The following is a 27,504-nucleotide window of genomic DNA, read 5'->3' on the forward strand; positions in this document are numbered from 1 at the left end:
CAGCATGGGGTAGTGATTAAGAACAGCAGACTCTGATGTGGAGAGCTGGGTTTGATTCTCCACTCCTTCACAGGAAGCCAGCTGGGTGACCTTGGCCCAGTCATAGTTCTCTCAGAACTCTCTCAGCCCCACCTACTTCATAAGGTGCCTTTGGTGGAGAGAGGAAGGCAAGGCAGATGCAATCTACTTTGAGACTCCTTGGGGCAAAGAAAAGCAGAGTATAAAAGCCAACCCTCCTCCTCCTTCATGTGTATAGGGCCTGGTTCACACTGAAAATTCAGCGCAAGGAGAATAGGGGAGGGGGAGAACTTTATAAACCAGAGATTGTCCTCTGTGCCATACTGCATGATTTTCTACTTGGAATGGACCAGAGTTGCATCCAATACTCCCTCTAAACTGTGGAGTTTGGTGAGCACAAGCTTTTCTTTGTGAGCTACTGGCATTAAAGTTGTTAGCTACTGAATAAATTAGTTTGCTCTGGGGCCATCCTTCCTGAGCTAAGACAAATATGTGTGAGCTGGAAGCTAGAAAATTGTGAGCTAGCTCACACTAACTCAGCTTAGAGGGAACACTGGTTGCATCTATAATAGCAAAGAGATCGTATTATAGACAACAGCTTCCCTAGATAACATCCCTTTTGCTTCAAATTTTAGAAACCTTTAAAACACTAGCATTAGCCATCTGTTCAGAAGTTACTGCAAATGCTGTGATAGCTATCTATCATGTCCTTCAAGACTGTTAGAGGGGGAGGTAATGACATACTGTTTCTGCAGAATTAATACTGTGGTGCTGTTGGAGACACCTTGCCTTCTCTTCAAGGCCTAGCTACTGGAGGCAATGCAGAGCAGCTGTTATCAGAATGCCTTGTACCTTTTCTAGGCGGCTTTGAAAGAGTACCATGATAATCCTTGGAAAAAGCTGTTGTGGCCTGGAGGTGGTGGTGCCACTTGCCTGTCCGACCATGGACAAGAGACTAATTGTGCCACGAGCTTTATAACATGCTTTTCCCTATCTTTTTTAAAGCACCCCCCCACACACACATATTCTGTCTTAGTAGTTATCATTGTCTTCTCTTCCTGCTACCAGTGGCATACCCGGATTGTGTGTGGGTGGGAAATCGACCATGAGCTCTGTGGCAGTTTTGACCCAGGAAAGTTTTGCTGAACATCGCAGCGGGCTTGCTCAGCAGCAGGTGAAAGGTAAGATTGGAAAAGATGGCTGTCACTCCTAATAACTATACCTGATGCCTCTCAGTACCTGATTATTGCTTGGCTCTGACCACTTCTCACAATCTTTCTTGGAGCTAGCCTCATATTCTTCCATTCAGTGCTTGACTGATACATTTTGTATTTGCTTAGCAGGGTTAATAACAAAATACAAAGGGAGAAGATGTTAGGAATACAAGTTGGTGGTTCAGCAAATGTTCTCTGCTAGCTTTGCCAAGCTATTGCTTGCAGCCATCCTCTGTGGAGTACCTTGCTTTCGCTTTCCATATGGCTTACTATATAAGCTAGATAAGTAGTTCCCAGACTTTTGGGTTTGGTGACCCACGGGTTCACATTTACTTGGCGTGGTGACTTATCCAAGGTTGGCCCAAGGTTTTTTTTTATGCCCTGGGCAAACTATGGCCTTGACACCATCTATTCCAGCATTCAGTTGTCTGTATTTGCCTGATCAGATGTTTTGAGAAACCAACAAACATCACATGAGATGTGCAGTTACCTTCACTATGAACCCCAATCAGGTGGAAGTTTATCTCTGGGAAAGAAAGCCACCATTAGGGACGGCTGGCTTGTGACCCACTTTCAGAGGCATCATGACCCATTTTTGGGTCTTGACCTACAGGTTGGGAAACACTGACCAAGATCATACAGTATAATGTGGGGCCAATCAATTTGTAGAAAGTCCTAGCTTGGAGCAAAGGGCTGAGCTAAACAAGCTGCATGTTAGCTGCTGCCTTGTCAGACTGCCATGCACTGCCCCCAAAATGATGCCACAAATATATTCTGCTCTGGCCCTCACAATGTTGCTGGGCTTAAACAACGCATGTTTTTTGGGCAGCAGTCCTAACTGTTTAAGTCTTACATTTGTTTAAATATTCTGCCCAATCCAGCAGTTCTGTTGCTGTAAAAGAGAATAAAAACAATGATCTTGCCACAGAATGACATAATAAGTAATGGGTTCTAAACTTAGATGAAGGTGACAGTAAACGGAGTTCAGTAAGGATGGTGGAACAGTAGGGCAGATGATCAAGGGAATCCTGTTTACTTACAGGATTCTTTATAGGTGTAGGGTGGAACTGTGTTAAGACTGAGCCAACCAGTTGGAGCTAAAGTACTACCAGTGGAGAAAACTTGTGGAACAAGGCTTTATTTCCTGCAGCAGCCCACTGAGCACCCTGAAATTCTCATCCTAGAGTTCATGAAGTGCCCATGAACAATATGGGGGCAAAATGTGGGAGGAGGGAATCAGCAAAAATCCCCCTTCCCCCTGCACACAGCAGCACAAGTGCCATTACACTAATAGAAAGAGTATCTTTGGTTCCAATCCGATTAGTAGGCCAGATATTGCCTTTTCCAAAGTATATTGGTGAGGTCATGTTGGAAGCAAATTTAGAGGTGCCATTTAAAGTCCTCCCTCCCTAAGAAAATATTAACAAAACAAGCAAGGGTCATTGATTAGTATGATAGCTGCAAAAATAACTTGCCACTTCAGCAAGCAGTTAGTGGTCTGCTGCACAATAGCCAATGTCAATAAATAGCTTAGAATTAACTTTCAGATGAGGCCGTTATGACATTAGAGTTGATTGTACTGATCATCTGACATTTCTTCATATCTAATTGGCATGGATCTGCAAGGATTTCACAGGGTGGGGAGGAGGCCTCCGCCACAAGGCTGCTCCTACTTGCCTGCCTTTTCACCCTGGCAGGGACTGGAGCAGCAAGTAGAAAAGGAAGGAGAAAACAGTATTGGGAAAGTAGAATCATAGAGTTGGAAGGGATCTCCAGGGTCATCTAGTCCAACCCCCTGCACAATGCAGGAAACTCACAAACACCTCCCCCTAAATTCACAGGATCTTCATTGCTGTCAGATGGCCATCAAGCCTCTGTTTAAAAACCTCCAAGGAAGGAGAGCCCACCACCTCTTGAGGAAGCCTGTTCCACTGGGGAATCGCTCTAACGGTCAGGAAGTTCTTCCTAATGTTGAGCCAGAAACTTTTGATTTAATTTCAACCCATTGGTTCTGGTCCTACCCTCTGGGGCCACAGAAAACAATTCCACACCATCCTCTATATGACAGCCCTTCAAGTACTTGAAGATGGTGATCATATCACCTCTCAGCCGCCTCCTCTCCAGGCTAAACATTCCCAACTCCTTCAACTTTTCCTCATAGGACTTGGTCTCCAGACCCCTCTCCATCTTCATCGCCCTCCTCTGGACTCGTTCCAGCTTGTCTGTATCTTTCTTAAAATGTGATGCCCAAAACTGAACACAGTACTCCAGGTGAGGTCTTACCAGAGCAGAGTAAAGCGATACCATCACATCACGTGATCTGGACACTATACTTCTGTTGATACAGCCCAAAATTGCATTTGCCTTTTTAGCCACCGCATCACACTGTTGACTCATGTTTAGCGTATGATCCATTAAGACCCCTAGATCCTTTTCACGCATACTACTGCTAAGACAAGTCTCCCTCATCCTATAACCATGCATTGGATTTTTCCTACCTAAATGCAGAACTTTACATTTTTCCCTGTTAAAATTCATTTTATTGATTTTAGCCCTCTTTTCCAGCCTGTAAAGGTCATCCTGTATCCTGTTTCTGTCTTCTTCTGTGTTTGCAACCCTCCCAATTTAGTATCATCTGCAAATTTAATAAGCATTCCCTCTATTCCTTCATCCAAATCATTGATAAAGATGTTGAACAAAACAGGTCCCAGGACAGATCCTTGAGGCACTCCACTTGTCACTCCTCTCCAAGAGGATGAGGAACCATTCACAAGCACTCTTTGGGTGCAATCTGTCAACCAGTTACAGATCCACCTAACAATAACAGGATCCAAACCACATTTTACCAAGTTGTCAACAAGGCTAGTATGTGGAACCTTATCAAAAGCTTTACTGAAATCAAGATAAAAGATGTCTAGAGCATTCCCCTGATCCAGCAAGGTAGTCACTTTCTCAAAAAAAGAGATCAGGTTAGTCTGACATGACTTGTTCTTGAGAAACCCATGCTGGCTCTTAGTAATCACATCCATTCTTTCTAAATGTTCCAGGACCGACTGTTTGATGATTTGTTCTAAAACTTTTCCAGGTATAGACGTCAAGATGACGGGTCGGTAGTTACGCGGATTGTCTTTTTTCCCCTTCTTGAAGAAGGGGACAACATTCACCCGTCTCCAATCTTCCAGCACCTCTCCTGTTCTCCAAGAATTTTCAAAAATAATAGCCAGAAGCTCAGAAATTACATCCACAAGCTCTTTTAGAACCCTTGGATGTAATTCATCTGGCCCTGAGGACTTCGTTTCATTTAAAGAAACTAGGTGTTTATGTACTACCCCTATGCTGATCCTAGGTTGGAACTTCATATGCTCCTTCTATGTTCTGTTTTTGCCATGTTGAGCACCATTTCCCTCAGAAGAGAAGACTGAGGAAAAGTAGAAATTGAGCAGTTTCGCCCTGTCTTCATTACCTGTTACAATTTCACTTTCTTACCCTTACCCTTTCTTAACCTACCATGTCCTTGCTTTTTTTCTTACTCTGAACATAAGAAAAGAACCCTTTTTTGTTGTTTTTAGCATCTTTGGCCAGCCTAAGCTCATACTGAGCTTTATCTTTCCTAACCTTTTCTCTACAAGCACTGGTGATTTGTTTATATTCATCCTTGGTTATAAGGCCCTCCCTCCAATTCCTAAAGGAGTCTTTTTTATTTCTCAAGTCTTTAGAGAGCTGTTTATGGAGCCACTTTGGCTTCTTTAGGCTTTTTCCATTTTTTCTTCTCATAGGAATCGTCTGTGATTGCGCTTTCAGTATTTTGCTTTTAAGAAACTCCCACCCCTCCTGAACCCCCTTCCTCCTAAGCATTTCTGACCATGGGATTTTACCCAGCATAGTTCTAAGTTTATCAAAATTTGCCTTTTTGAAGTCCAACCTATAAGTCTGACTATGTATAGCTTTTCCCTTCCCTAAGACTGTAAATTCCAAAATCACATGGTCACTATTGCCGAGGGTGCCCACTACTTCCACTTCTTCAATCAATTCTTCCTTGTTGGTGAGAATCAAATCCAAGATAGCAGATCCCCTTGTTTCCTTCTTCACTTGCTGGAAGAAGAAAAGGAAGTTGTCAGCAAGACAAGTCAGGAAACTGTTTTTCTTTTCTTTTTTTTGCAGAGTTGGGACTTCCAACAGATGTCCGGGTAATTGAAATCTCCCATGATCACTGTATCCCTTCTCTTGGAGAACTTTGCAATCCGCTGTAGAAGTATCTCCTCCAAGTCCTCTGTCTGACTTGGTGGTCTATAGCAGACCCTCACAATAATATCACTGTTATTTCTTACTCCTTTTATTTTTACCCAGAGACTTTCAACTGAGCTGCCATGCTCAGATTCACACATTTCCTCACAAGTATATACGGTACCTCCTTCACATATACTCATACGCCTCCGCCCTTTCTCATTTGCCTGTCCCTTTTAAATAAGTTGTACCCCTGAGTCCTAATATTCCAATTGTGAGTGTCATCCCACCAAGTTTCAGTAAGGCCTATTATGTCATGGTCTCCTTCCTTTATTAGGACTTCCAGTTCCTCCTGTTTGTTTCCCATACTCTGTGCATTAGTGTAAAGACATCGGAATCCACGTTTTATGCATCCCGAGGGTTTAGTTTCTGTACAAGCCTGCAAGTTAACATTACCTAGTGTATGTGCCACTCTTTGCAAATCTTTAATGTTCTTATCCCCAGTTTCTGGCATCATACGAGGCTTTGAATTGTCTCGCTCCCCCATACAATTTAGTTTAAAGCCCTCCTTATTAGGTTAGCAAGGCTGTTACCAAACACCCTTTATCCCACCGCCATAAGGTGCAAACATCTCCTGATAGAAGACCACCATCTCGAAAGCGTAAGCCATGGTCCAGAAATCCGAATCTTTCCTGACGACACCATCAACATAGCCAGTCGTTTATTTGAAGTATTCTTATTTCTCGTCCTAAGCCACGGCCTTCAACAGGAAGGAGGGACGGTGGCTCAGTGGTAGAGCATCTGCTTGGTAAGCCGAAGGTCCCAGGTTCAATCCCCGGCATCTCCAACTAAAAAGGGTTCAGGCAAGTAGGCGTGAAAAACCTCAGCTTGAGACTCTGGAGAGCTGCTGCCAGTCTGAGTAGACAATACTGACTTTGATGGACTGAGGGTCTGATTCAGTAGAAGGCAGTTTCATATGTTCAGGAAGCACTGATGAGAACACAACCTGTGCGCCCAGCTCCTTCACCTTCTGACCCAGAGCCACATAGTCTTTTCTAACACGTTCAGGGCTATGATGGACAGTATCATTCGTTCCCACGTGGATCAGCAAGAAAGGATAGTAATCCGTGGGCTTGGTAAGTCTTCCAAAACTTTCTGTCACGTGCTGGATGCGTGCACCTGGCAGACAACAGACCTCTCGGGATGACAAGTCTGGTCGGCACACTTTGGGCTCCACCCCTTTGAGCAAGGTGTCTCCAATCATCATCACCTTCCTCTTCCTATATTAGGGAGCAGAAGCTCCAGGCTTCTTATCCACAGGATCCTGAGAAACTTTCTTGAAGCTTCGTGGAGGCTGGGGAAGTAGCCCTTGTTCCAATGGTTCAGAATCAGTTACTGTGGGGAGATCCTGGAACCAATTGCTGAGCAGCAGGGGCTCAGAACATCTCTTGATTTTCTTTCTCTTTTGGGTTACATTTTTCCAGGAACCCTCCTCCTGTGTTGGGTTCTCTTCTAATTGCTGAGATACCATTTCCTCTCCATCCTCTTGTCCTTTCAAGAGCGCCTCATGCGTTTTGTCAAGAAAATCCTCACCTTCCTTTATACACTGCAGTGTTGACAATCATGCCTCCAATCCCTGTATCTTCTCCTCCAGCAAGACTACTAACTTACACTTGCTGCAAGTGTAATTCGTGCTACTCTCAACATCCCAGTCTTTACACGTCATTGCCTCTGCTCCCTCACCAGCCATACTGCTGCAATCCATTTCAAAATTTTCTTTATCTTCACTTCTCTTTAAATCTCATTACCAACTGCCACTTGAAACTACTTGTGAGTAACTACCCACTTTTCTACAGAACCCCCAGGCCAAGAGCCCTTCGGCTTGCGCCTCTGGCAAGGATGAGCCTTGCAAATTAAAGGCTCAAGCCCCCACCCACCTCTGACTCAACAGCCAGAGCAACAGCAGAGGGTGGGGCCAGCAATTACCCCCAGGCAAACAAGCTCTCCTCACTCAGCAACAGCTACACAAAAGACACACAAAAGCAATCAGAAACCCCTCTCCAGCAGGCACCAAGCACTCACACAGTTACCTCCCACAGCAACCCTAGGTAATGCTCCCCAGCAGTTTTAGAAAAGCAAATCTTGGCTGATTCCGCATTTGGCGTTTGCCTCCCTTTTGCTCCATGGTTGTTCCATGCGGTCGTGATTTCCCGATTCCGCACTAGAGGATTTCTCCTGGATTCAATTCCCAATCTGTTCCGTGTGTTCTGATTCCACATTACTGCTGCTCCCGGAGTTTCGCCCACAATCGTAGCAATTTCCCCCTCCCTCATACGTTTCCCTTTTTTTTTTTAACACGCATGCGTGTTCGCGTTACAACGCGATCGTCTTTGTTTGCGTTACAACGTAATGCCAGAGGCATAATACTGGCAAAGTCACGTGTTTTCCTTTTGCCCTGCCATTGGCAGGTTATCTAAGCCCAGGAAATCTGAGTCAGTGATCCACCATTTTTATCCACACACGTTGAATGTTAAGCACACAGTTTTCCTTTAAAAGCTATAACAAATTACAAATATATGCATGAAGGTGGCGGGGTGGGGGGGGAGATTTATGCCGGGTTAAGGGAGAAAGTTTCCCCAACCTATCAAAAATATAAACCTATAAACATAATCAAATTCCCGTTTTTGTTTGAGGCCATACGGGTGGGGGGAGGGGATTGATAAAGGTGGCAATTGCACATCTTTTAAGTAGTTCGTGTAACATCGCTATTTAGTTGCATTGTAACAATCTTATTTGAAAAAAAAATTAAATAGTCAGGAGTGATTTAATCAGAGAGGGGGAAGTAATCACAATGCAATGACACATTATCAAAATCACGTGGAATGCCATAAAGAATGGGGGCGGGTGGAAGCAAAGGATGTATTCAGTAAAAGAAAATCGCATTACATCGTTATATATTTTTCACGTTGTAACGTGAAACGTGATTTGTTTAAAAAAATTATTTCAGGAAAATATTGGATAATTTTCAAAGGGAGTAAAATTAAGGAAGTATGACAAAATAACTGGGCAAAATCATGGGCGTGGAGTTATGTGGGTGTGTTCTACTGATGCGAGAAATTTGACAGCACATTGGCATGAGTTCTGCACATAAATTTCGAGCCCCGAAACCGCATCAAAAATAAACTTCTTGCTTTTTGAGGATCTCCTAAATGTGGGGCGACATCGCTTTGGAGGCGGGTCAAATTGCTGCCCCAGGTCAAGATATGTGGAAACCAACATCTGCCCCGGGGGAAACACAGTGCCAGAGCAAGGCTAATGCAGAATCAGCCCTTGTCTCACTCACCTTACCAGCAGCTCTGTTCTAGATCGAAACACCTACTGCAGCTGAGCCACTGTAAAGAGTGAAGCAGCAATACTTCTTCCTGGCTGACACCTGGGCTTCTTCCAAGCCTAAATACCATTGGAGCTCAGCAGTCAGCTTCCTCAGCTGTTGTCTTTTCTCCTCGCAGTGCTCCCCTCTAATGTTTCCTGGGAATTGTCAGACAACCCTAAAGATGGCAGCTGAAATGCTGTAATGATAAGTTGAGATCATACTTTCCCTTAACTTCAGGGAATCTTAAATCCCTGTCACTTTTTAAAGTGTTGAGATTTTTCTGCAAATGTAGGGGCTTCTTCTGGTTTTTCAGAAAAAAAACAGACAACTGTCTTCTCTGTGCATGGCCCTATTGTGCAGATTTTTTTGATCCACATTCTGGAGTTGTGTTCAGAATTAGATAAATAGACATAGATTTTTTGGAACAGGATAAACCATATTTCTACAGCATTTGCAGCCTTCCATATCTCTTAAACGCCATTGTTGATTTAGCAAAGGGACAGCTTAATTTGATGCATTTATTGTAATGGAGCTGTGTTCAGGTGAAGTAAATTGTTGAGTTTTCTAGCACAAACTCGGTTTGCTTTAAAAAAAAACAGTGGGGGGAGGAGATGAACTGCTGAGGAGTCTTTCTGTGTATGAATTCTTTCTTTGTTTTCTTGCTCGCTACATTCTAGTTGCAGCTTTAAATGCTGAAGAAGAAAATGATCCTCCAACTTACAAGGATGCCTTCCCCCCTCTTCCTGAGAAAGCAGCATGTTTGGAGCCAGCCCAGGAACCGGCTGGTGCCTGGAGCAAAATCCGACCAATCAAGGCTTCTGTCATCACTCAGGTCAGTGCAAGGTGGATTCTCATCCTCCCCTCCCCCTTTTTCTGGCCTCTGTGTGAAACACATATAGGGTGCTTAAAAAGGGACTCCTTTAGTATAAGCTGAGAAGGCAGCTGTTTTTCAGTATTCCTTGAGTGTGCTGTTGTGGGGAAGAAAGCACTGCAAGCAAGAATGAGCAGGGCTAGCCTAAGGGCTTTGCTTAGAGGAGGGCAGCATATGCCTGATCTTGCAGATACAGAGAATTCTGTGGGTGTAGAGCTAGGAATGTTCATCTGCTGGCCCTGTATAGTTAGTGACATAGCAGTCCTGAAATGAGCTGCTGAATTAGAGTTTTTGGCCTCTAAAAATGTCTTCTAATCTGCAAAGTCAATCAATTTTGTGATAAAATCTGAAAGCTCCATTTTTCTTCCTGTTAATGTTGTACCTGGAGTTTGATGCTCAGTTTGCTACTTAGGTGCCTTCATTATAGTGGGATAGTTTCAGCTGTGCTGCTGAAGGACAGCAATGTTGTACATGTTGTCTGAACAAACTACTCTTTCTTGACCAGGTGTTCCATGTGCCACTAGAAGAGAGGAAATACAAGGACATGAACCAGTTTGGAGAAGGGGAGCAGGCAAAAATCTGCTTGGACATCATGCAGAGAACAGGGGCTCACCTGGAACTATCTCTTGCAAAGGATCAGGGTCTCTCAATCATGGTCTCTGGCAAGCTGGAAGCAGTGATGAAGGCTCGGAAGGAGATAGTTGCTCGGCTTCAGACACAGGCAAGTGTGACTCAGTTTTCCTGTATATTGCCTACAGTATTGAAGCTTCAAGGTGTGGATGCTTGTAAAGACAAAAGTAGCTTTTAGTTGACTGACAGTGGAGTCTTAAGCAGAACTGACATCCTTAACTCTTCTTATGAAAGCTCAGTACGCCACCCTTTGCACTGCATTTTAGGTGTGCAGAGGGCAAGTGGAAGGGAAGCCAGACTTCTAAAAGTTCAAGAGCTAGTTACATTTTATCGTGTTAAACTTTGCTGTATAGGTTGCTAGCTGCTGACCCGAGGCAAGTAATATCCTTTCAGAAGCATGGGGATCCATTATTCAAGGAACCTAACAATGTGAATACATTATAGATGAATTGTGGTTTGGTCAGTAAATGCAAACTTATTTTAAAGAACCTGGAAAGCTTTAACTTCGCAAAATATTGGGAGTGAATGATGGGAGCATTGGTGTCTCTTGCACTGATTCTTGCACAGTTGTTTGTTAAGCAACTGATACTGCCCACTCACTATTTGTTTCCATTCTGTGACTAAGCATTCTCCTGTCTTGACTTTTGATCCATGCAAGATTAGACTAGCCAAGCCTGAATCAAAAAGCAATTAGAAACCATCTGAGAGCAGTTCAGGAAAGGAATTGTGATTTCTGTTTTATTTGCATTTTACCAAAACCAAGGCTGGCTATCAGTAGCAAAGCAAAGGCTCAGGCTAGATGACCCCATGGGTTCTGTTCTTAACTATGAGTAGGCCTAGCCTGGAAAAGAGAACTTGAGGTCTGAAGAATTACGTCTGCACATGAAAGCTTATACCCAGAATAAAACTTCATTGGTTTTATAGATGCCCCTGGACTCAAACTTTGCTCTTGGAGGCCGTGAGGTTAGCTAGATAGAACGACACATCAATGTGTGATTGCAGTATTGTATATGGTTCTAGTTGCTCCATTTCAACAAAAATGAAAGAGTTGAGAAGAAGAAGCAAAGTGATCAAAGGGCTGTAGTGACTTCTCTCGGAAGGAAAGATAAAGCTTGTGTGTTGGTCTTTAGTTTAGGGGGGGGGAAGGCACTGGCAATGTGGGAGAGTTCTATAAAAATTATGATGTGGGAAATTAGAATTTCACTTTTCTTTTTTCACCGTTGCATTAGGGGCAGGGTTTAAATCACGATTTAAATCACTAGTCAGTAAGACTTGATTTAAATCATAGTTTTCTACATAAAGACTCATTTTTGCTGGTATAACCTTAATATTCACAATTAGATGATTTCATTTTTAGAATAACAACTGTTCATATTAGTTTTACAGTTATATAAAAATACTAATTTTTAATACTATTAGAAACACATTATAGATAGGTAATTATGAAATTATTTTGAGGTGAATTATCTCGTTTAATAGATTAATCATTCATATTTGGACAACTTTTCTGCTGTACTTTATTGGAAGGAGAAAAATAATCATTACCTTAATAATAATTTAAATCGTTTTATTCAACTAAAACAATAACATTATAGTATATGTTTGCTTAAACATCCATGTTAACTGATGTGATTAAACAAAATATATATATTTTAAAAAACTGTTAGTCCAGTCTACACATGAAAACTTAAATACTGTCCTCTTTAACTCACTCATCATCTTCTTCTTTGTTCATAATCTGGAAAAGAAAAACAAGCTTTCCTCCTTTGTCGGGTCCCAAACAATTTCTCAATTTAGAATGAATGAGTCCAAAGGAAGAGAATATTCTTTCTATGCCTGCAGAAGAAGCTACTGCTGTTAAAAATGAAATCATTATTTGAATAGTCTCTAAATCCAAGTGCTTAAGTGACTTCCACCAGTTCACTGGTGTGACTTTCTTTAAAACATCTTCAGCAAACATATAGTTCTTGAATGAATATATGAACATATGAAGTTGCTATAGCAGCGCCCGCCTCTCGGCCTCACTGGATCTCTTTGAATCAGTCTCTTCGGGGTATTTTACTTGTTATCTGATGGAAATATAATTCACTTCATAGGGGACCACAGCAGCTTTGTTTGTTTTTCCCCAAAAATATAGGCTCTTGAGAACTTTAACTCAAACCACAGATTTATTACAACACAAAGTCTTTAAACTGGGGATATGGGAGATATTTACACAGGCTAACACGTTGCTCAGTTGTTTCAGGCTTTACATTAACTTTTTCTTCCTTTGAGTTTCTCAGTTACACAGTTCACAGTTTCCCTATATCTTGCTCTCTCCACCTCTAGCAAAGGTCTGGCCTCTTGGGTATGATGTGCCAAGTCTCACCCCTTGACTGGAGTCCCTCTCTCAGCCCTTCTGGTGTCTCAGACCCACATCCACTCCCTCAACCACCTCTCTAGATCTTCAGATTTGTCTATAGGTGTCTGTGACCGTTCAGGTCTTGACTGACTCACACACACAGCCCTCTTGGCTGGTTTTGTCGAGCTTGCAGCCTCTGGAAGTCTTTCCCGCCACTGTCTCAAGCTCCTTCACAGGATCAGCTGTCCCCTCAGCCTCTGTCCAGCACAAACTGACCCTCTCAGTCTCTGTCAGGCCCCAACTCTGACAGACTTCGCTGACAGGCACCAACACTGTCAGAGACCAACACTGACTGAATGACTGCCTCAGCAGCTTCTCACTGTCACTCAACCACTTTCCCTCCCTGAGAGCTCCGAGCACTTTGCCCCCACCCTCAGGTCACCTGACGCAGGCCCTGTGCGTCTTCAGTTTCTGGTTAACCGCTAGCTTTCCGTCACAGTTGCCTTCTACTGAATCAGACCCTGGGTCCATCAAAGTCAGTATTGTCTACTCAGACTGGCAGTGGCTCTCCAGGGTCTCAAGCTGAGATTTTTCACACCAATTTGCCTGGACCCTTTTTTGGAGATGCCAGGGATTGAACCTGGGACCTTCTGCTTACCAAGCAGATGCTCTACCACTGAGCTACCGTCCCTCCCCCCTTAGCTCTGAAGTTTATTAAAGTTGGCATTACATATGGATGATTGCTGGATACCCATGTCATAGCTAATTGCTCTTCCTCAGCACTTAAGTTTTGACCCTGGTACCGGATATTGACAATATTTGCCAGAAAATGAGCTGGAGACAGCTGGAGCTGCTTGTCCCATTCATTTTTAAATGCTTGTAATTTAATTCTGTCAATGTGTCGTTCTGTTTTTAAGTGCTCACTCAGTTCCTTCCAAATTTCAACAGCATCAGCAATAAAACAGCTACTTTTCTGTATTTTGTTTAAAGCTTCAGAAATGGGTTTCAGGATGCTCAGCATATGTTCAACATTTCTCTTAAGCCCAATGTTGAGGATTTTGGCCATGACAGTGCCATCTATTTTATCTCAATATTGTTCACAAATTGTCATCAGAATAGGCCAGTTTTTGATATATTGCTCAAAACAGTCCATCACAGAGTTCCGTCTAACATCTTGTGGGTGCGTTAGCTTGGTTCTACCCATTCTTTTCAGAGCTGCTGAAAAGGTGATATACTGCAGGTGTCTGATGATGATGTAAATGCTGCAACTGAAACGCTATCCTGGATAGATAACTCTGAAACTGTAGAACAGGAGGATGGTGATCTTGAAGGTGGATAGTTTCCAGAATCCTTAGTGTTGATGATGAATTCCCCTAAACAAAAAACAACAACAATGCTGCTATTTTATTATTTATACAATTTCTGCTTATTGTATTCATTGCCATGCAGCACTGCCCCAAAAGGAATATTTGCTTTTCTTCATAATTGTATCAAAATGACAGTAACATGCAGTAATAAGAAATATAATTTTGCTCAAACATGACAATTCAAGACACTTTTTAAGAAATATGATTAAATAAAAATGTTTACCAACCTGAAGATCCTGCTTGTTCAAACATGTTTCTGTTGTCATCTTCATCATAGCACTTCTCATGATGTTGCCTCATTTGGGCCACCAGGCCTTGCATGTCTTTGTTGCAGTGTTTGCATTTTGCACACATGCCTGATTTACCAATAGGTAGAGGAACTTCATTAAAATATTCCCAAACTGGGTCTCTTTTACGGCCTGCTGCCATTATAGGTTTTCTCCTCCAGGGAAAGAATAATGTGATATTGGATTATGCACACACAAGATCCAAAGTCTTGCGGAGTATTCTGCTCAAAGTTTCACTTTCATTTTTACTGCTCGCCCCTCTCTCCTCTCACTTAAATTCTTCTTGTGCAGATTTATTCCACTCCAAGCAATCTTTTTTTGTTCATTGAACTTTTTGAAACTTAGCACTTGAGGAGTTGATTGTGTTCATAGGTTTGTTGAACTGAGATTAAGGTCTTTTTCTCAACTCTGTTCATTTTATAACATTTTTGCTGTGTAGAAGAGGCATATGATCTCTGCAGACACAAATTAGTTTTGAGAACTGCAAAAACAAGCATCTGTGTTCTGTGATAATATATTGTAGACAGAGAAACTGCCCAGTAATCTTACAGAAACCTCTGGAAGAGCATGACATTGTGATTGGATTAATAGTATTACCAAAAAATTTAAAAATTGCATGAATATACAGCCTTATGCTTCAGAATTAAAAACTAATCCTTATTTCATGATGGAATACCCTTTGGATGATGATATATTTTCCTCAAATAGCATTTTATTTAAAAATTGATTTTTATCCACCTTGATTAGGGGACTACTCAGTGAAATTGTTCTGAAACTAAGAAAGCATTATACATAATTAACTTTTGGAACTCACTGTTGTAAGATAGCTTTAAGAATGTCAAAACAGATTCAGGACACATCTCTTAACAACTGTAAGCTGTAGCCGCTGAGTAGAGTCTCTGCTTCAGAGGTGGTGGGGGAAGGGGGCAGCAGGTCATTGGCTGAGGGCTCTTTCTTTTTTGTCCTGCCTGTGGACTTCTTGAGAGCTGACCAGTTTTGAAAAGAGGATGTTACTCTAGCTGAATAGTAGGTTTGTTGCATTGTGTCTGTCTACTCTTAAATTCTGATCCAGAGGCAAAAAGTTGCAAGTCTCCAGACCAGGGGTGGCCAAACTTGCTTAATGTAAGAGCCACATACAATAAATGTCAGATGTTTGAGAGCCACAAGACAGGAATCTCAGGTGTTTGAGAGCCGGAAGGCAGGCAGGCAAGCAAATAGATGGGGGGAGGAAGAGATGGAAAGAAAGCAACTGTAACTTTAAATATATTCTCCAAGCCAGCCAATGAGGTGGTGTGGGTTTCAAGAGTCACACAATATGTGTGAAAGAGCCACATGTGGCTCCTTAGCTGCAGATTGGCCACTCCTGCTCCAGACATTTAGCTCCATTTCTTGTTTATCCTGATCCAGGATTCCTGAAGGAATTCTTGAGCAATATAAGATGCCAGAATCTTAAATGTAGTTACTTTGCCACATTCTCCCTATCTGGCTGCATCAACATTCTTACCTTAAGACTGCAGCTTATGAAAGTTGTCTTAATGTCATCTTGTATAAATTGTTTAATGTGTAGCAGTGTTTGCTCTAATATGCATGCTACATTCCAGTGTGTTTCTCACATCTGAGTCAAAACTGGAAATTTGATTGCGCAGTACATGTTCCAGAAGACAATGTTCTGGGAAATACAGATGGGAGGCTTCATTCTGACTTGACCACCTTTTCATTAAAATGCTAAACATAAATATGTCCATTTTGTCTTGTCCTCTTAACAAAAGAATACCATACAAGGGGCCAGGAGTTGTGATTCAGGAAGATGACAATATTTGTCTTTGCCAACCTGTATTTGATCATGAATAAAAGTGCAAGAAATGTTAAAGAAATGTGCACTGAAATTAAGCTAGCCAATAAAAGCCAAATTTCCCAAAACACAGAAATGAAAAACCCAGTGACCAAGATGTGCAAGAGAATGTGAAGAATTTGTTGAGTGGTGCTTGATCAGGGCTTATTTTAATTTAATTGTCAATGCAGAAGAGTGGGAATACTGTGCCCTTCCCCTCCACCCAAACCTTCTTGAATGTCGAAAAATAGCATATCAGCAGGACGGTTAGGCTGAATCTCTTATAACTGGATAGATGGTATACAGGGCTTTCTTTGTAGAAAAAGCCCAGCAGGAACTTGTTTGCATATTTAGCTACACCCCCTGATGCTAAGCCAGCCAGAACTGCATTCCTGCTCAAAAAAAGCCCTGATAGTATATGTATGAGAATCAAGCATATCACAAGGGGCAGCAACCAAATACACATTTCTTTCATTCTATAATTAAACGTGATACTTGGCTTTAGCATTGCCACTACTAACACCTTGCTTTTTTGTGTGTGTTATGGTTTGATTTTTTTATAATCCTATTTTAATTTATTGTAAATGCTTTGAGAGAAATCAGTGTTGTGTAGCTGTTTGAGTGATGGACTAGTGCCTGTGAAACTCAGGTGCCCAATCCTAGGCTGCTAGGGAGCTTTGCTCAGTGATGCTTGTTAGGAGGGTCAAGTAGAGGAGAGAGAACTATGTTAGTTAGTTTGGGTCCCTCTTGGGGGAAAGATGGGGCATTAAATGAAACTGATAAATAAACTTATATAAAGGTAGGATAAAATTTTTAAATCTATGAGCCACATTCTGCATGGGAGGCCTTCTGTTTTGTAGTTGAATATAATTGTGAACTTTGGTAGCTGCAGTTTTCTGACATTGTACCATTTATGATAGGAGATGCTGCCCCTGCTGAAATTCTTTGGCCTGTATTGAATTGGCTAACCCAGCCTTTGAGCAGATGGAGATATATTGTGGAATCGGCTTGTACTTCCACCTTAATACTTTGTCTTTGCTGTAGGCTTCAGCAACAGTGCCTATTCCGAAAGAACATCATCGTTTTGTCATCGGCAAAAATGGAGAGAAGCTGCAGGACCTAGAGCTCAAAACCGCCACTAAGATCCAGATCCCCCGCCCGGATGACCCCAGCAACCAGATCAAGATCACCGGCACCAAAGAAGGGATTGAGAAGGCTCGTCATGAAATCTTGCTAATCTCTGCTGAACAGGTAAACTGTGTGTTCACCTTAATGGCCACTGAGATAAATAATTTCACCAGCCCTTCTTCTAAGATAGCTCAGCTTGTCTTTGAGTGTCAAACAAGATTTTTGCAGAGCACTGAAGGCTGGAATAATGCTCCTCAGATCTTGCAGCTTTGTGAGCAACTTTAATAAGCCAATATGACCATGTAGATGTCATGTATCTGTCAAATTAAAGCTGCATCTGACATGTTTCCCTCAGCAATGTGGAACTGTTGCTCAGTTGGAGAGTTCCTGGAAAATGTGTTGGTCTGGAGTCGTGTTCTCAGATATTGAGAGATTGCACCTTGACCCCTAACCTTTTTTTGGGTTGGCTTTCCATGATAACTACTGTGTCCTTTTCAGAATCCAAATAAGGCAGTTCTAGTTTTATCCATAGCGCCCTTATCAAACCAAACTCCCTGCCTCATTTTCAGATTGATCCCATAGACTATTAAGCAAAAATATGGATGTAGCTGTAAAATCTGAATGCAGTGTCTTTCTCCCTCTCCACACTCACATGCATATGTGTGCTTCACCCACCAACTTTGTTTCCTTGTTCTCCTAGACTCTGTTCTCTTTCCCTTCAGTGTCCTTTCTTTTCTCCACCCTCCTGAATGCTTCTAACATTGTTGCTCATCCAGACACAGCCTAGTCTGGTTATAAAATATGCCACTGGGAATGGAATTGTTGGGGCCATGGAACAGTAGTAAAGCTTCTGAATTTGGGTATGTGAGAGGAGTAGAGCCACGAATGCCATCAGTGTCGGGTGTGGCATGCTGACAAGTACAGGAATTTGAGACTGAGCATTTGGTAATGATTTCTAGCAAGTGTTTTTTTTAATGTTATCTCTGGCAATGCTGTGTAAGTAAGTAAACCTGATTTCCTTAGGATAAACGTGCAGTAGAGAGGCTTGAAGTGGAGAAGGTGTACCATCCTTTCATTGCTGGCCCTTTCAACAAGCTGGTGAGTGAAATCATGCAGGAGACAGGGACGCGCATTAACATCCCACCTCCCAGCGTCAACAGGACAGAGATAGTCTTCACCGGAGAGAAGGAGCAGCTGGCCCAAGCAGTGGCTCGTGTGAAGAAGATCTACGAAGAGAAGGTATGGTTCTTAGTCCTGTATTGGGACCTTTACATGAATAAGGGACTGAAGTACCTTCCAGAGCCCCATTCCCTTTGTAGAGGCTTCTTCCTGCTTTTGTGGTGATGGGAGTTCTCTGCTCAGCTTTCCCTTCCCTGCTGCAGATATGATTTGAGATAGAAAGTGTTCTCACACTTATAGCTGCAGTTTTACCTACTGTATCTTGCTGCTGTCAGCTCTTTTTAGTACTGATGTAATAAGTTATCTACTGCTGCTGCAGTAGAAGCAGTCTCTTTCTCTGTGGCATATTGTTACATTCTTGTGGCTTGGTAAGAAAGGAGCTGGCAGGCAACCAGGCCATTAGTTCACAAGTGCATTTCTGGTCACCAGCACACATCTAAGTCCACTGATTAGTTAACTAGCTCTCTAATCAAGATTATATCATTGCAGCAAGAACCCACACAGGAAGCTTGTATTTGGTACTGAACCACAAAACAGATATGGTCTCTCTGCAGAAGAGGAGGTACAGTCTTGCTGCATTTTAATGCTTTTGCCTGCAGTCCCTTCCTGGTTCTCCATCTTTGTGTTTGTACATTGTACACAGGACAAGAAAAGTTCCCTGTGTGTACCTGCCTGTTCCAGCTCTTTTCCTGTCTTGGCAAGGAGATGATGACTATCTGAAGATTTTTACATTACCATTCTAAACCAGATGTTATTTGTTGCTGGTCCGATTTAGAGTAAAGCAATACAGGGATGGGGGTTTTATACAATGAATTCCCTTCCTTTAAGGAGGCATCTCTGAAGCATTATGTTTATTTCAAACAGTGCTGCTTTTTTCCTTGCCCTTTTTCACCGCATGATCTTCCTCAGAGTTTTTTTGGGGGGAGTTTTTTTGTGTGAATGTTCTGAGTTGAATGCTAAACCAATATAGCACTTAAGTGGTATAGCGGCACCATTGAGATGCCTTGACTCTATTGACTCAATGGAGCCAAGGCATCTCAATGGTGCTGCTATACCAATGAAGTGCTATATTGGTTTAGGACTATAGCACTCAATGATGTTAAAACAAAGTCCACTGAAGATTGTGCAGTGAAAAAAGGCCGGGGGGGGGGGGGGGGGAGAAGCAGCATTATAGGAAATGCTATGGACATTTTAAACAGCACATCACAGCAATTAAGCAGTTCAACCATACTTGCTAACCTGACGCAAGCAAGGTAAATGAATTCCACTGGCAACTGGTTACTAAAATGGGTCTGTCTGAAATGACAGAAAAAGTCCAATAGCAGCCAGTTACTAAAACCGAATACAGTTAGAAAATGGCCTCTGTCTAGTGGTTTCTGCCCCACACCCAGCTGCTCCTTCCTCCCTTATGACTGATGTTCACGTACTTTTTCACTGCACAGAAAAAGAAGACTACCACTATTGCCGTGGAGGTGAAGAAGTCCCAGCACAAGTATGTCATCGGTCCCAAAGGGAACTCCCTGCAGGAGATCTTGGAAAAAACTGGAGTCTCGGTCGAGATCCCACCCACTGACAGCAGCTCGGAGACTGTGATACTGCGTGGCGAACCTGAAAAGCTTGGGCAGGCACTGACTGAGGTCTATGCCAAGGTAATTGGAGTGCAGTTTAGTTCAGTCTTTTGGGGGCTTTTCTTTTTAATATACTGCCAAATAAGCAGCTATGTGCAGCTAGCATTCTCCTGAATTTCCATGGACTTCATATAAAATAGCCCATCAGAATCAGAAAAGTGCTGCCTTTTATATTGCTATTGTGCCTTCAGGGTTCATGATTGTTAAATAACTTCAGAAGTGCTGAAGGCTGCAGCTTGTTTGGCAACTGGCTTGAGAATCTGGCAACAATGATATTGGATACAGCTGGGAATTGAGATGTAGTGTGTATCTGATTTGGGGAGGTATATTGTCCTTAGGGAACGCATTGCTGGTCATACTAACAAAGTTTTCCCCCTGCCCCAGGCCAACAGTTTCACAGTCTCCTCTGTCTCTGCACCCTCTTGGCTTCATCGTTTCATCATTGGCAAGAAAGGGCAAAACCTGGCCAAAATCACCCAACAGATGCCAAAGGTATGGGCTTTGGAAAATGTCATCTCACAGGGACTTTACTGTTGATATGTAATTATCATAGCTGCTACAGGAAAGCTTATGATGTGAGGCAAATTATATGTATGAATTTACTTTCAATATTTATATCCCATCTTTCTGTCTGATCAGGGCCAGAGTGCACTGTCTCCCCACCCCAGCAAAAGCAATAGAGATAGTTTTTTGAGGAATAGCATATGGGTTCTTATACCTACAGGGAGTTCTGATATGCAAGAACAAAGATTCAAAGGAACCTCACAAAATTAAAGTTGGAGTGAGAGATAAGTTGGCAGCAAGATTGTCAAAATGAGCAGTTAAGTTCTTTAGTCACCATCTGCCATTTCTGAGACTGGCAGTCTTTCAGAGATGATCTGACCTTCATGCATTTTCCATTGAGGATTAGATTCTCTTTCTCTCTAGTGTTCCTCTAATAACTGCCTTTAAAGGATATAAACTAAGGGATGTTTCAAACCCCAATACTGTTACATTGATTCCTCATTTGTAATTTCATGCTGATACTATATTGTCTCCTTATGGAAAGGTTCATATAGAGTTCACCGAAGGAGAGGATAAAATAACTCTGGAGGGACCCACAGAGGATGTCAACATGGCTCAAGAACAGATTGAGAGCATGGTTAAAGATCTGGTGAGTTGGCAAGCTTTGGTTTCTAATTGGGTACTCATTCTCTCAATTTTAAGGGAATAAGCTGAAAATGCAGTATAGCTGTATACTGAAAGCTGTTGAATTTCACACCAGTAGGGCAAACATGCAGGTCATATTTAATGGCAGGTCCAGGTCTGCTTGTTCAGTAGGATTCAATTGGGCTGTGTGTGCTGTTCTAGGGACAAAAAGGAACAGTGCTCTTTATGGCCACCTCATTGAAAACTTAATAAAGGATTGTGTTGGAATATATTTTGTAAAGTACGTTGGAATTATTACCGTGCCATGCCATTTCTTTAAAAATCTGAACTTGAATTATGTAGCTGTTATATTCAGTTGAACATCTGAATGTAATTGTGGCTATTTGGGGTGTCATTTCATATATTGCTGTCTTTCCCACTCCCTGTGAGCTCCCCAGAATGGAAGAATGGAGAGCCAGTTTGGTGTAGTGGTTAAGTGTGCGGACTCTTATCTGGGAGAACCGGGTTTGATTCCCCACTCCTCCACTTGCACCTGCTGAGATGGCCTTGGGTCAGCCATAGCTCTGGCAGAGGTTGTCCTTGAAAGGGCAGCTGCTGTGGGAGCCCTCTCCAGCCCCACCCACCTCACAGGGTGTCTGTTGTGGGGGAGGAAGGTAAAGGAGATTGTGAGCCGCTCTGAGACTCTTCGGAGTGGAGGGCGGGATATAAATCCAATATCTTCATCTTCTTCTTCATCTTCAAGAATATGCTGGTACTCCTGATTTTGGCTAACTATGAACTACTATTTTTAGATCAACCGAATGGATTATGCAGAAATCAGTATTGACCACAAGTTTCATAGACATCTTATTGGAAAGAGTGGAGCCAACAGTGAGTTAGATACCTATTCTTTTATTTGTGTTTGTGTTCGCGTTCTCTCCTGGTTTCCATCTTGGAACTGCAATGGCTAAAATGTTACCAGTTGGCATTGGTGTTGGCTTCTAAATCTACATGTGTGAGTTGTTCTTGAGACCTAGTCTTCAATTAAAATCAGAGTTCTGGATGGAGGAACAACTTGTTCCTGTGCTGGATGTGGGGCAATACAGCTCTGAAAACAGTCTGCATGTGGGTATATGTGCTTTACTGGTTTTCTTTAATTTTAATTTTATGTTAAATGAGAAAATGAACAACTTTTCCACTCTATTGGCTTTTCCTCCATGAATAGGTCAGTGTCATTTCAAGCCTAAATTAATCCTCAAAGGAGAGAGAACTGCTTACTCTAAAATTCTGAGGTCTTGATTTATATGTAAAATAAGATGAGTGTTCTGAGCAGAATCTTTGCAATTACAGTAAACAGGATTAAGGATCAGTACAAAGTATCTGTGCGAATCCCTCCAGACAATGAGAAAAGCAACCTCATCCGAATTGAAGGAGACCCTCAAGGAGTTCAAGAGGCCAAGAGAGAGCTGCTGGAACTCGCATCACGTATGGTGAGCCGTCGAGGACCAGACTCTGTCCAGGAGGAGATGGGTTAACCATTAGCAAGAATTTCTGGTCACTGTCCTCCATCCAGACTGAGGGGGGGGAGATATGTTCTTCTGTTTCTGTCAGATGACAAACCAATGTAATATTTTTTGAGGGCTGGCAAGCAGTGTCGTATCTCTGATGGGCAAATTACAAACCGTGTGAGACTGAATAAAAGCTGGCATGCATTTCAACCTCTATCACCCTGTGAACCATTTAATTTTTCTTCTTCAGGAAAATGAACGCACTAAGGATCTGATCATTGATCAGAAATTTCATAGAACTATCATTGGGCAAAAGGGTGAACGGATTCGGGATACTCGGGACAAATTCCCAGAGGTAACAAAGCTTTTTATATGGTGCTTCCATCAAGGTCATTGTTAAGATGTACACCTCCTCAGCACTTATGGCTCTGCAGCACTGACGGGGAAGGGGCTGGTGGGGAGAGACTCCTGCCCCATTGTCAGGATCTTTTTCTCTCGTATTTTCTGTGTTTAACTTCCTAAAACTGTAGAAATCTGGACTGGTGCATTCTCTTTACCTGCAGACAGATGATCATTATGTGTGTGGGTAAAGTCCGTCAAGCCTAGCTGACTTATGGTGATGCTGTAGGTTTGTCAGGCAAGAGACTAACAGAGGTTGTTTGCTATTGCCTATTTCCACGTCATGACCCTGGTATTCCTTGGTGGTCTCCTATCCAAATAGTAGCCAGAGTTAACCATACTTAGCTTCTGAGATCTGACAAGCTCCGGCTACTAGTGCTAAAATTAAAACCATTGCTACTATCGCTTTGAAAATCAGTCTCCGTTCAGGGCATTGCAATGAGATTTGTAGCTATAACAAAAGTGTGGGACAAATAATGGTAACTATTTGTTCATTCTGTCAGCTGATTTTTATTTTGCCTTTACTAAAGACTTGTATGTTCTGTTTGTACTGTTGCAGAATTTCCTAGTTCAAGCCCCCATAGGATCCCCTTCAGACTGTTTCTCAAGTGCCTAAATTCCTATAATTCAGAACTCACCCTTCCCCCTTTTTTTCTATTTTATTCCCTCTTTGCTCCATTTGCAGCCTTCCCTTGCTTCTGCAGATCATTTCTGTTTTCTGTCTTCAGTTGTCTGGAAGCATTCATCTACCTTTTTGAACTTGTTCCTGAGACCATTCTGGTTTAGACCTACCTTGGCCATGTGGGGCTTTTTCTTTTATGCAGTCCTAACGTATTTATCTCTCTCTTCAGGGGCTGGGATGAAACCAGGGAAGGCTTTCTGCCAGATAGACTGTAGGAGCTGAGAAATGCTCTCTTGTAGTTGCATTTTGAAGATGCTGTTTTAGATAAATCAAAATCCTTTATTAGGCATCTGTTTTAGATAGAGATGAAACTTTGAGTGCCCCCCCCCGTGTTCTGTGTGCTAATACTCCAACTTTTTTGTAGGTGTTGTATAACAAACACAAAATCTTCCCTTAGAGCAAAGAGAAAGATTGTGTGGACAGACTCTGTATTCTGTATTACAGAAATGGTAATCTGTCACTTAGCAGTCTATGTGACCTTGTCTTGAATTGATCACTTCTTTCAGGTTATCATCAACTTCCCAGATCCAGCACATAAGAGTGATATTGTCCAGCTTAGAGGACCTAAGAACGAAGTGGAAAAATGCTCCAAGTACTTGCAGAAGATGGTGGCAGATTTGGTAGGAATCTGTTACTTTGAGTTTGGTCCTAACACATTTACCACTCCATAGTTGCATTAGGGGACTGTAATGCTTCAGTTAGTTAAAATTGGTGCTCTTTAAGTGGTTAAAACAATTTGCTGTCCCATGACTAGTTGGGATTTCTTTCTCTGTTATATCTAGTCCTCCAAAAAAGCAGCTAGTATAGAATCTGAGGATGTAAATGATGAAGTCTTTCAACCCCTGATTCCAAAAGCAAGTCCTGGTAGTTATCCTCCTTGAGTTTCGTTAGATTGTTCTTTTTCAGTTGACAACATTTCTGTTTTACCCTGATCGCTTCCAGTGCAGTTCTAAGAACTCTTCCCTGGGAGAAAGCCCCATTGAATAGAGCTGAGTAGAATTCCTAGTAACCCTGTGTACTATTGTGCTCTGTATGTATTTTTTTAATTGTTCTCTTCTTCAGATGGTATTCCTGGTATTTTTCATGGGCCTCTTCTAATCTGAATTGGCATGAATTGCTCCTAGGTTTTTTGCTATTACTACTTTTATTGTAGAACTCAGAAAGCAGATAGAGATTATTTTTGAGTGAAAACAACTTCAGCATCTGTTACTTTTAGCCATGGGGATAGATCCTCGATGCAGCAGCATGCTGCAAATGCCCATCTTCTGCCAATCGGTATACACTATAGAATGAGAAGAATATTTTCAGTTCTCAGCCACCTACCAGAAACTTGTCCAGTTGTCTGGAAGGAAGGAAGAGGGGAGGCAGGGCAGAGGGAGAGGTGGAAAGAAAGTAACTTTAACCGAAATTGCATTCTCCAAGCCAGCCAAAGGGACAGTGGGGGTTTTGAGAGCCACACAATATGTGTGAAAGAGCCACATGTGACTCCCGAGCTGTAGTTTGGCCACCCCTGGTCTGAAGCAATGTGACAAAGTTAGAGTGCAATAGCTCCTAAGAATGGATGGCCCATCCTCTTTATTTTAGTGTATTTATTTGAAATAGCAGAATGCTGATTGTAATTGTAATGGAAATGTTCCGTTCAGGGTTGGCATTGCATGGCTGTGTGTGAAGCAAGACACAGAGGAATTTACAGCTAGATTGGAGTCCAGTAGCACCTTTGACACCAGCAAGACTTTTGGGGGATAAGCTTTTGAGAATCAAAGGGTTCCTTCACAAAGGGAGCTTAAACTCTCAAAAAGGGCAGGATATAAATCTGATAAATAAATAAAAATTTGTGTGGGCTGAGAAGAAACCAAGGATTAAAATGAAAATTTTGACTGAATCAAAAGACAGAGGCGGATTTCAACTACCAGATTTAAAATTATATCATGAAGCAGTTTGTTTAGTGTGGATGAAAGAATGGATAACGTTAAATAAAAAACTTTTGGCGCTGGAAGGTCACGGAAATAAATTTGGCTGGTACGCGTATTTGTATTATGGAAAAAAGAAGATGGACGGGTTTTTTTCTCACCATTATATAAGAAGTAATTTACTAAATACATGGATGAAATACAAGAAATACGGAGATGAGAGAAGACCATTATGGATAGTGCCAGCTGAAGTAATAAAAACAACGGCTGAGATAGATGAAGAAAAGTGGCTGTCATATAATCAATTATTAAAAATACAAAGTGCCAAAATAGAACTGAAAACTGCTGAAGAGTTGAATCATAAATATGATTGGTTCCATATGCAACAAATAAAGAGCTTGGTGGAGAATGATATTAAAACTGAAGGAATAAGGAAAGAGCAAACAGAAATGGAAAAAGTTCTGCTTGGAGACAATGATAAATTAATTTCAAAAGTATATAAATTACTTCTACAATGGTCTACAGAAGATGAAGTAATGAAATCTCAAATGATCAAATGGGCAATTAATGTAAATAAAGAAATACAGATGGAAACGTGGGAATTTTTTTGGAAGAACTCTATGAAACTTTCAACATGTCAAAGTATTAAAGAAAACTGTTTTAAGATGTATAGATGGTATATGACTCCTAAAAAATTAGCAAAGATGAATAACAAGATGCCAGACAGATGTTGGAAATGTAAAAAGCATGAAGGTTCTTTCTATCATATGTGGTGGACTTGTGAAAGAGCAAAACAGTATTGGCAAATGATTCAACAAGAAATTTCTAGGATATTGAGATATAAAGTAATGAAAGTTGCAGAGACTTTCTTATTGGGATTACAAATGGAAAAATTTCCAAAAGAAGATAGAACTTTAATCTGGTACTTGCTTTCAGCTGCTAGAACATTGTATGCGCAGTTGTGGAAGCAAGAAAAAATACCAGAGAAATGGGATTAGATTATAAAAGTTATAACATGTTGTGAAATGGACAAATTAACAAGAATATTAAGAGACTATGATTTAGAAGTTTTTAAGACGGAGTGGAAAAAGTTTAGAAGATAAATAGAAAAAAAAATTGGAAAACAAAAGGACAATTTTTGATAATAATTAAGCTTTAAAAAAGAATATAAATTTTTGTTTTAATAGTTAAGGGTACCTTTAATATTTTTTTTTTAAGTAAACACTGGCGGGGGTCAAGTAACGGGGGGAGGGATGGGTGGAAAGTAATATATGGGATAGATAAAAGACATTTTTAAAGATGTAAGATATAGATTTATTATCGTATGTTACTAATAACAAAATTGTTTTACCAACAATAAATAAAAACTTGCTGGCCTCTGAGGTGCTAACGGACTCAAAGCTGGCTGTTCTACTGCAGACCAACATGGCCACCCTCTGAAACTATCTAGATGGATTTGCCCTTATTGATACCTACAGTTTGTTTAGTCTTTTCTTTATTTCTTTTGATATAAGGTTGAGAACAGCTATTCTATTTCTGTTCCCATCTTCAAACAATTCCACAAGAACATCATTGGGAAAGGTGGTGCAAATATTAAAAAGGTAGGTGATTCCTCAAGGGATCCTGCTGCAAGTGAAGGTCCATGCAAGACACTCAAACACAGGAAGTTTTCTGGTTTTTTACACAACGTTCATTTAGAAAGATTACCCCATCCATTTGGTTTGTTGAGTTCTTAGCCTGCTACCTCAGGAATATTAACCTCAAGAATTCCACAATGATTTCATGT

The 27,504-nt window shown here is 41.6% G+C and overlaps 1 protein-coding gene across 4 annotated transcripts in view; it reads left to right on the forward strand.

The window, feature by feature from the left end:
- The window catches only part of HDLBP (high density lipoprotein binding protein), a 95,032-nt gene that overhangs the window by 41,507 nt on the left and 26,021 nt on the right, over nucleotides 1-27,504 (forward strand). For all 4 annotated transcript variants that reach the window (XM_060242102.1, XM_060242104.1, XM_060242105.1 and 1 more), the window contains exons 3-15: nucleotides 1,087-1,199; nucleotides 9,507-9,661; nucleotides 10,206-10,421; nucleotides 17,201-17,407; nucleotides 18,308-18,523; nucleotides 19,906-20,112; nucleotides 20,476-20,583; nucleotides 21,140-21,244; nucleotides 22,032-22,110; nucleotides 22,570-22,709; nucleotides 22,978-23,082; nucleotides 24,315-24,428; nucleotides 27,233-27,319. In XM_060242102.1, coding sequence (XP_060098085.1) covers nucleotides 1,124-1,199; nucleotides 9,507-9,661; nucleotides 10,206-10,421; nucleotides 17,201-17,407; nucleotides 18,308-18,523; nucleotides 19,906-20,112; nucleotides 20,476-20,583; nucleotides 21,140-21,244; nucleotides 22,032-22,110; nucleotides 22,570-22,709; nucleotides 22,978-23,082; nucleotides 24,315-24,428; nucleotides 27,233-27,319 — 1,815 coding nt within the window. In that variant the 5' untranslated portion in view covers nucleotides 1,087-1,123. The remainder of the gene's footprint in view (nucleotides 1-1,086; nucleotides 1,200-9,506; nucleotides 9,662-10,205; nucleotides 10,422-17,200; nucleotides 17,408-18,307; nucleotides 18,524-19,905; nucleotides 20,113-20,475; nucleotides 20,584-21,139; nucleotides 21,245-22,031; nucleotides 22,111-22,569; nucleotides 22,710-22,977; nucleotides 23,083-24,314; nucleotides 24,429-27,232; nucleotides 27,320-27,504) is intronic.

Source organism: Heteronotia binoei, chromosome 6 (genome assembly GCF_032191835.1).
Source record: "Heteronotia binoei isolate CCM8104 ecotype False Entrance Well chromosome 6, APGP_CSIRO_Hbin_v1, whole genome shotgun sequence".
NCBI lineage: Eukaryota > Metazoa > Chordata > Lepidosauria > Squamata > Gekkonidae > Heteronotia > Heteronotia binoei.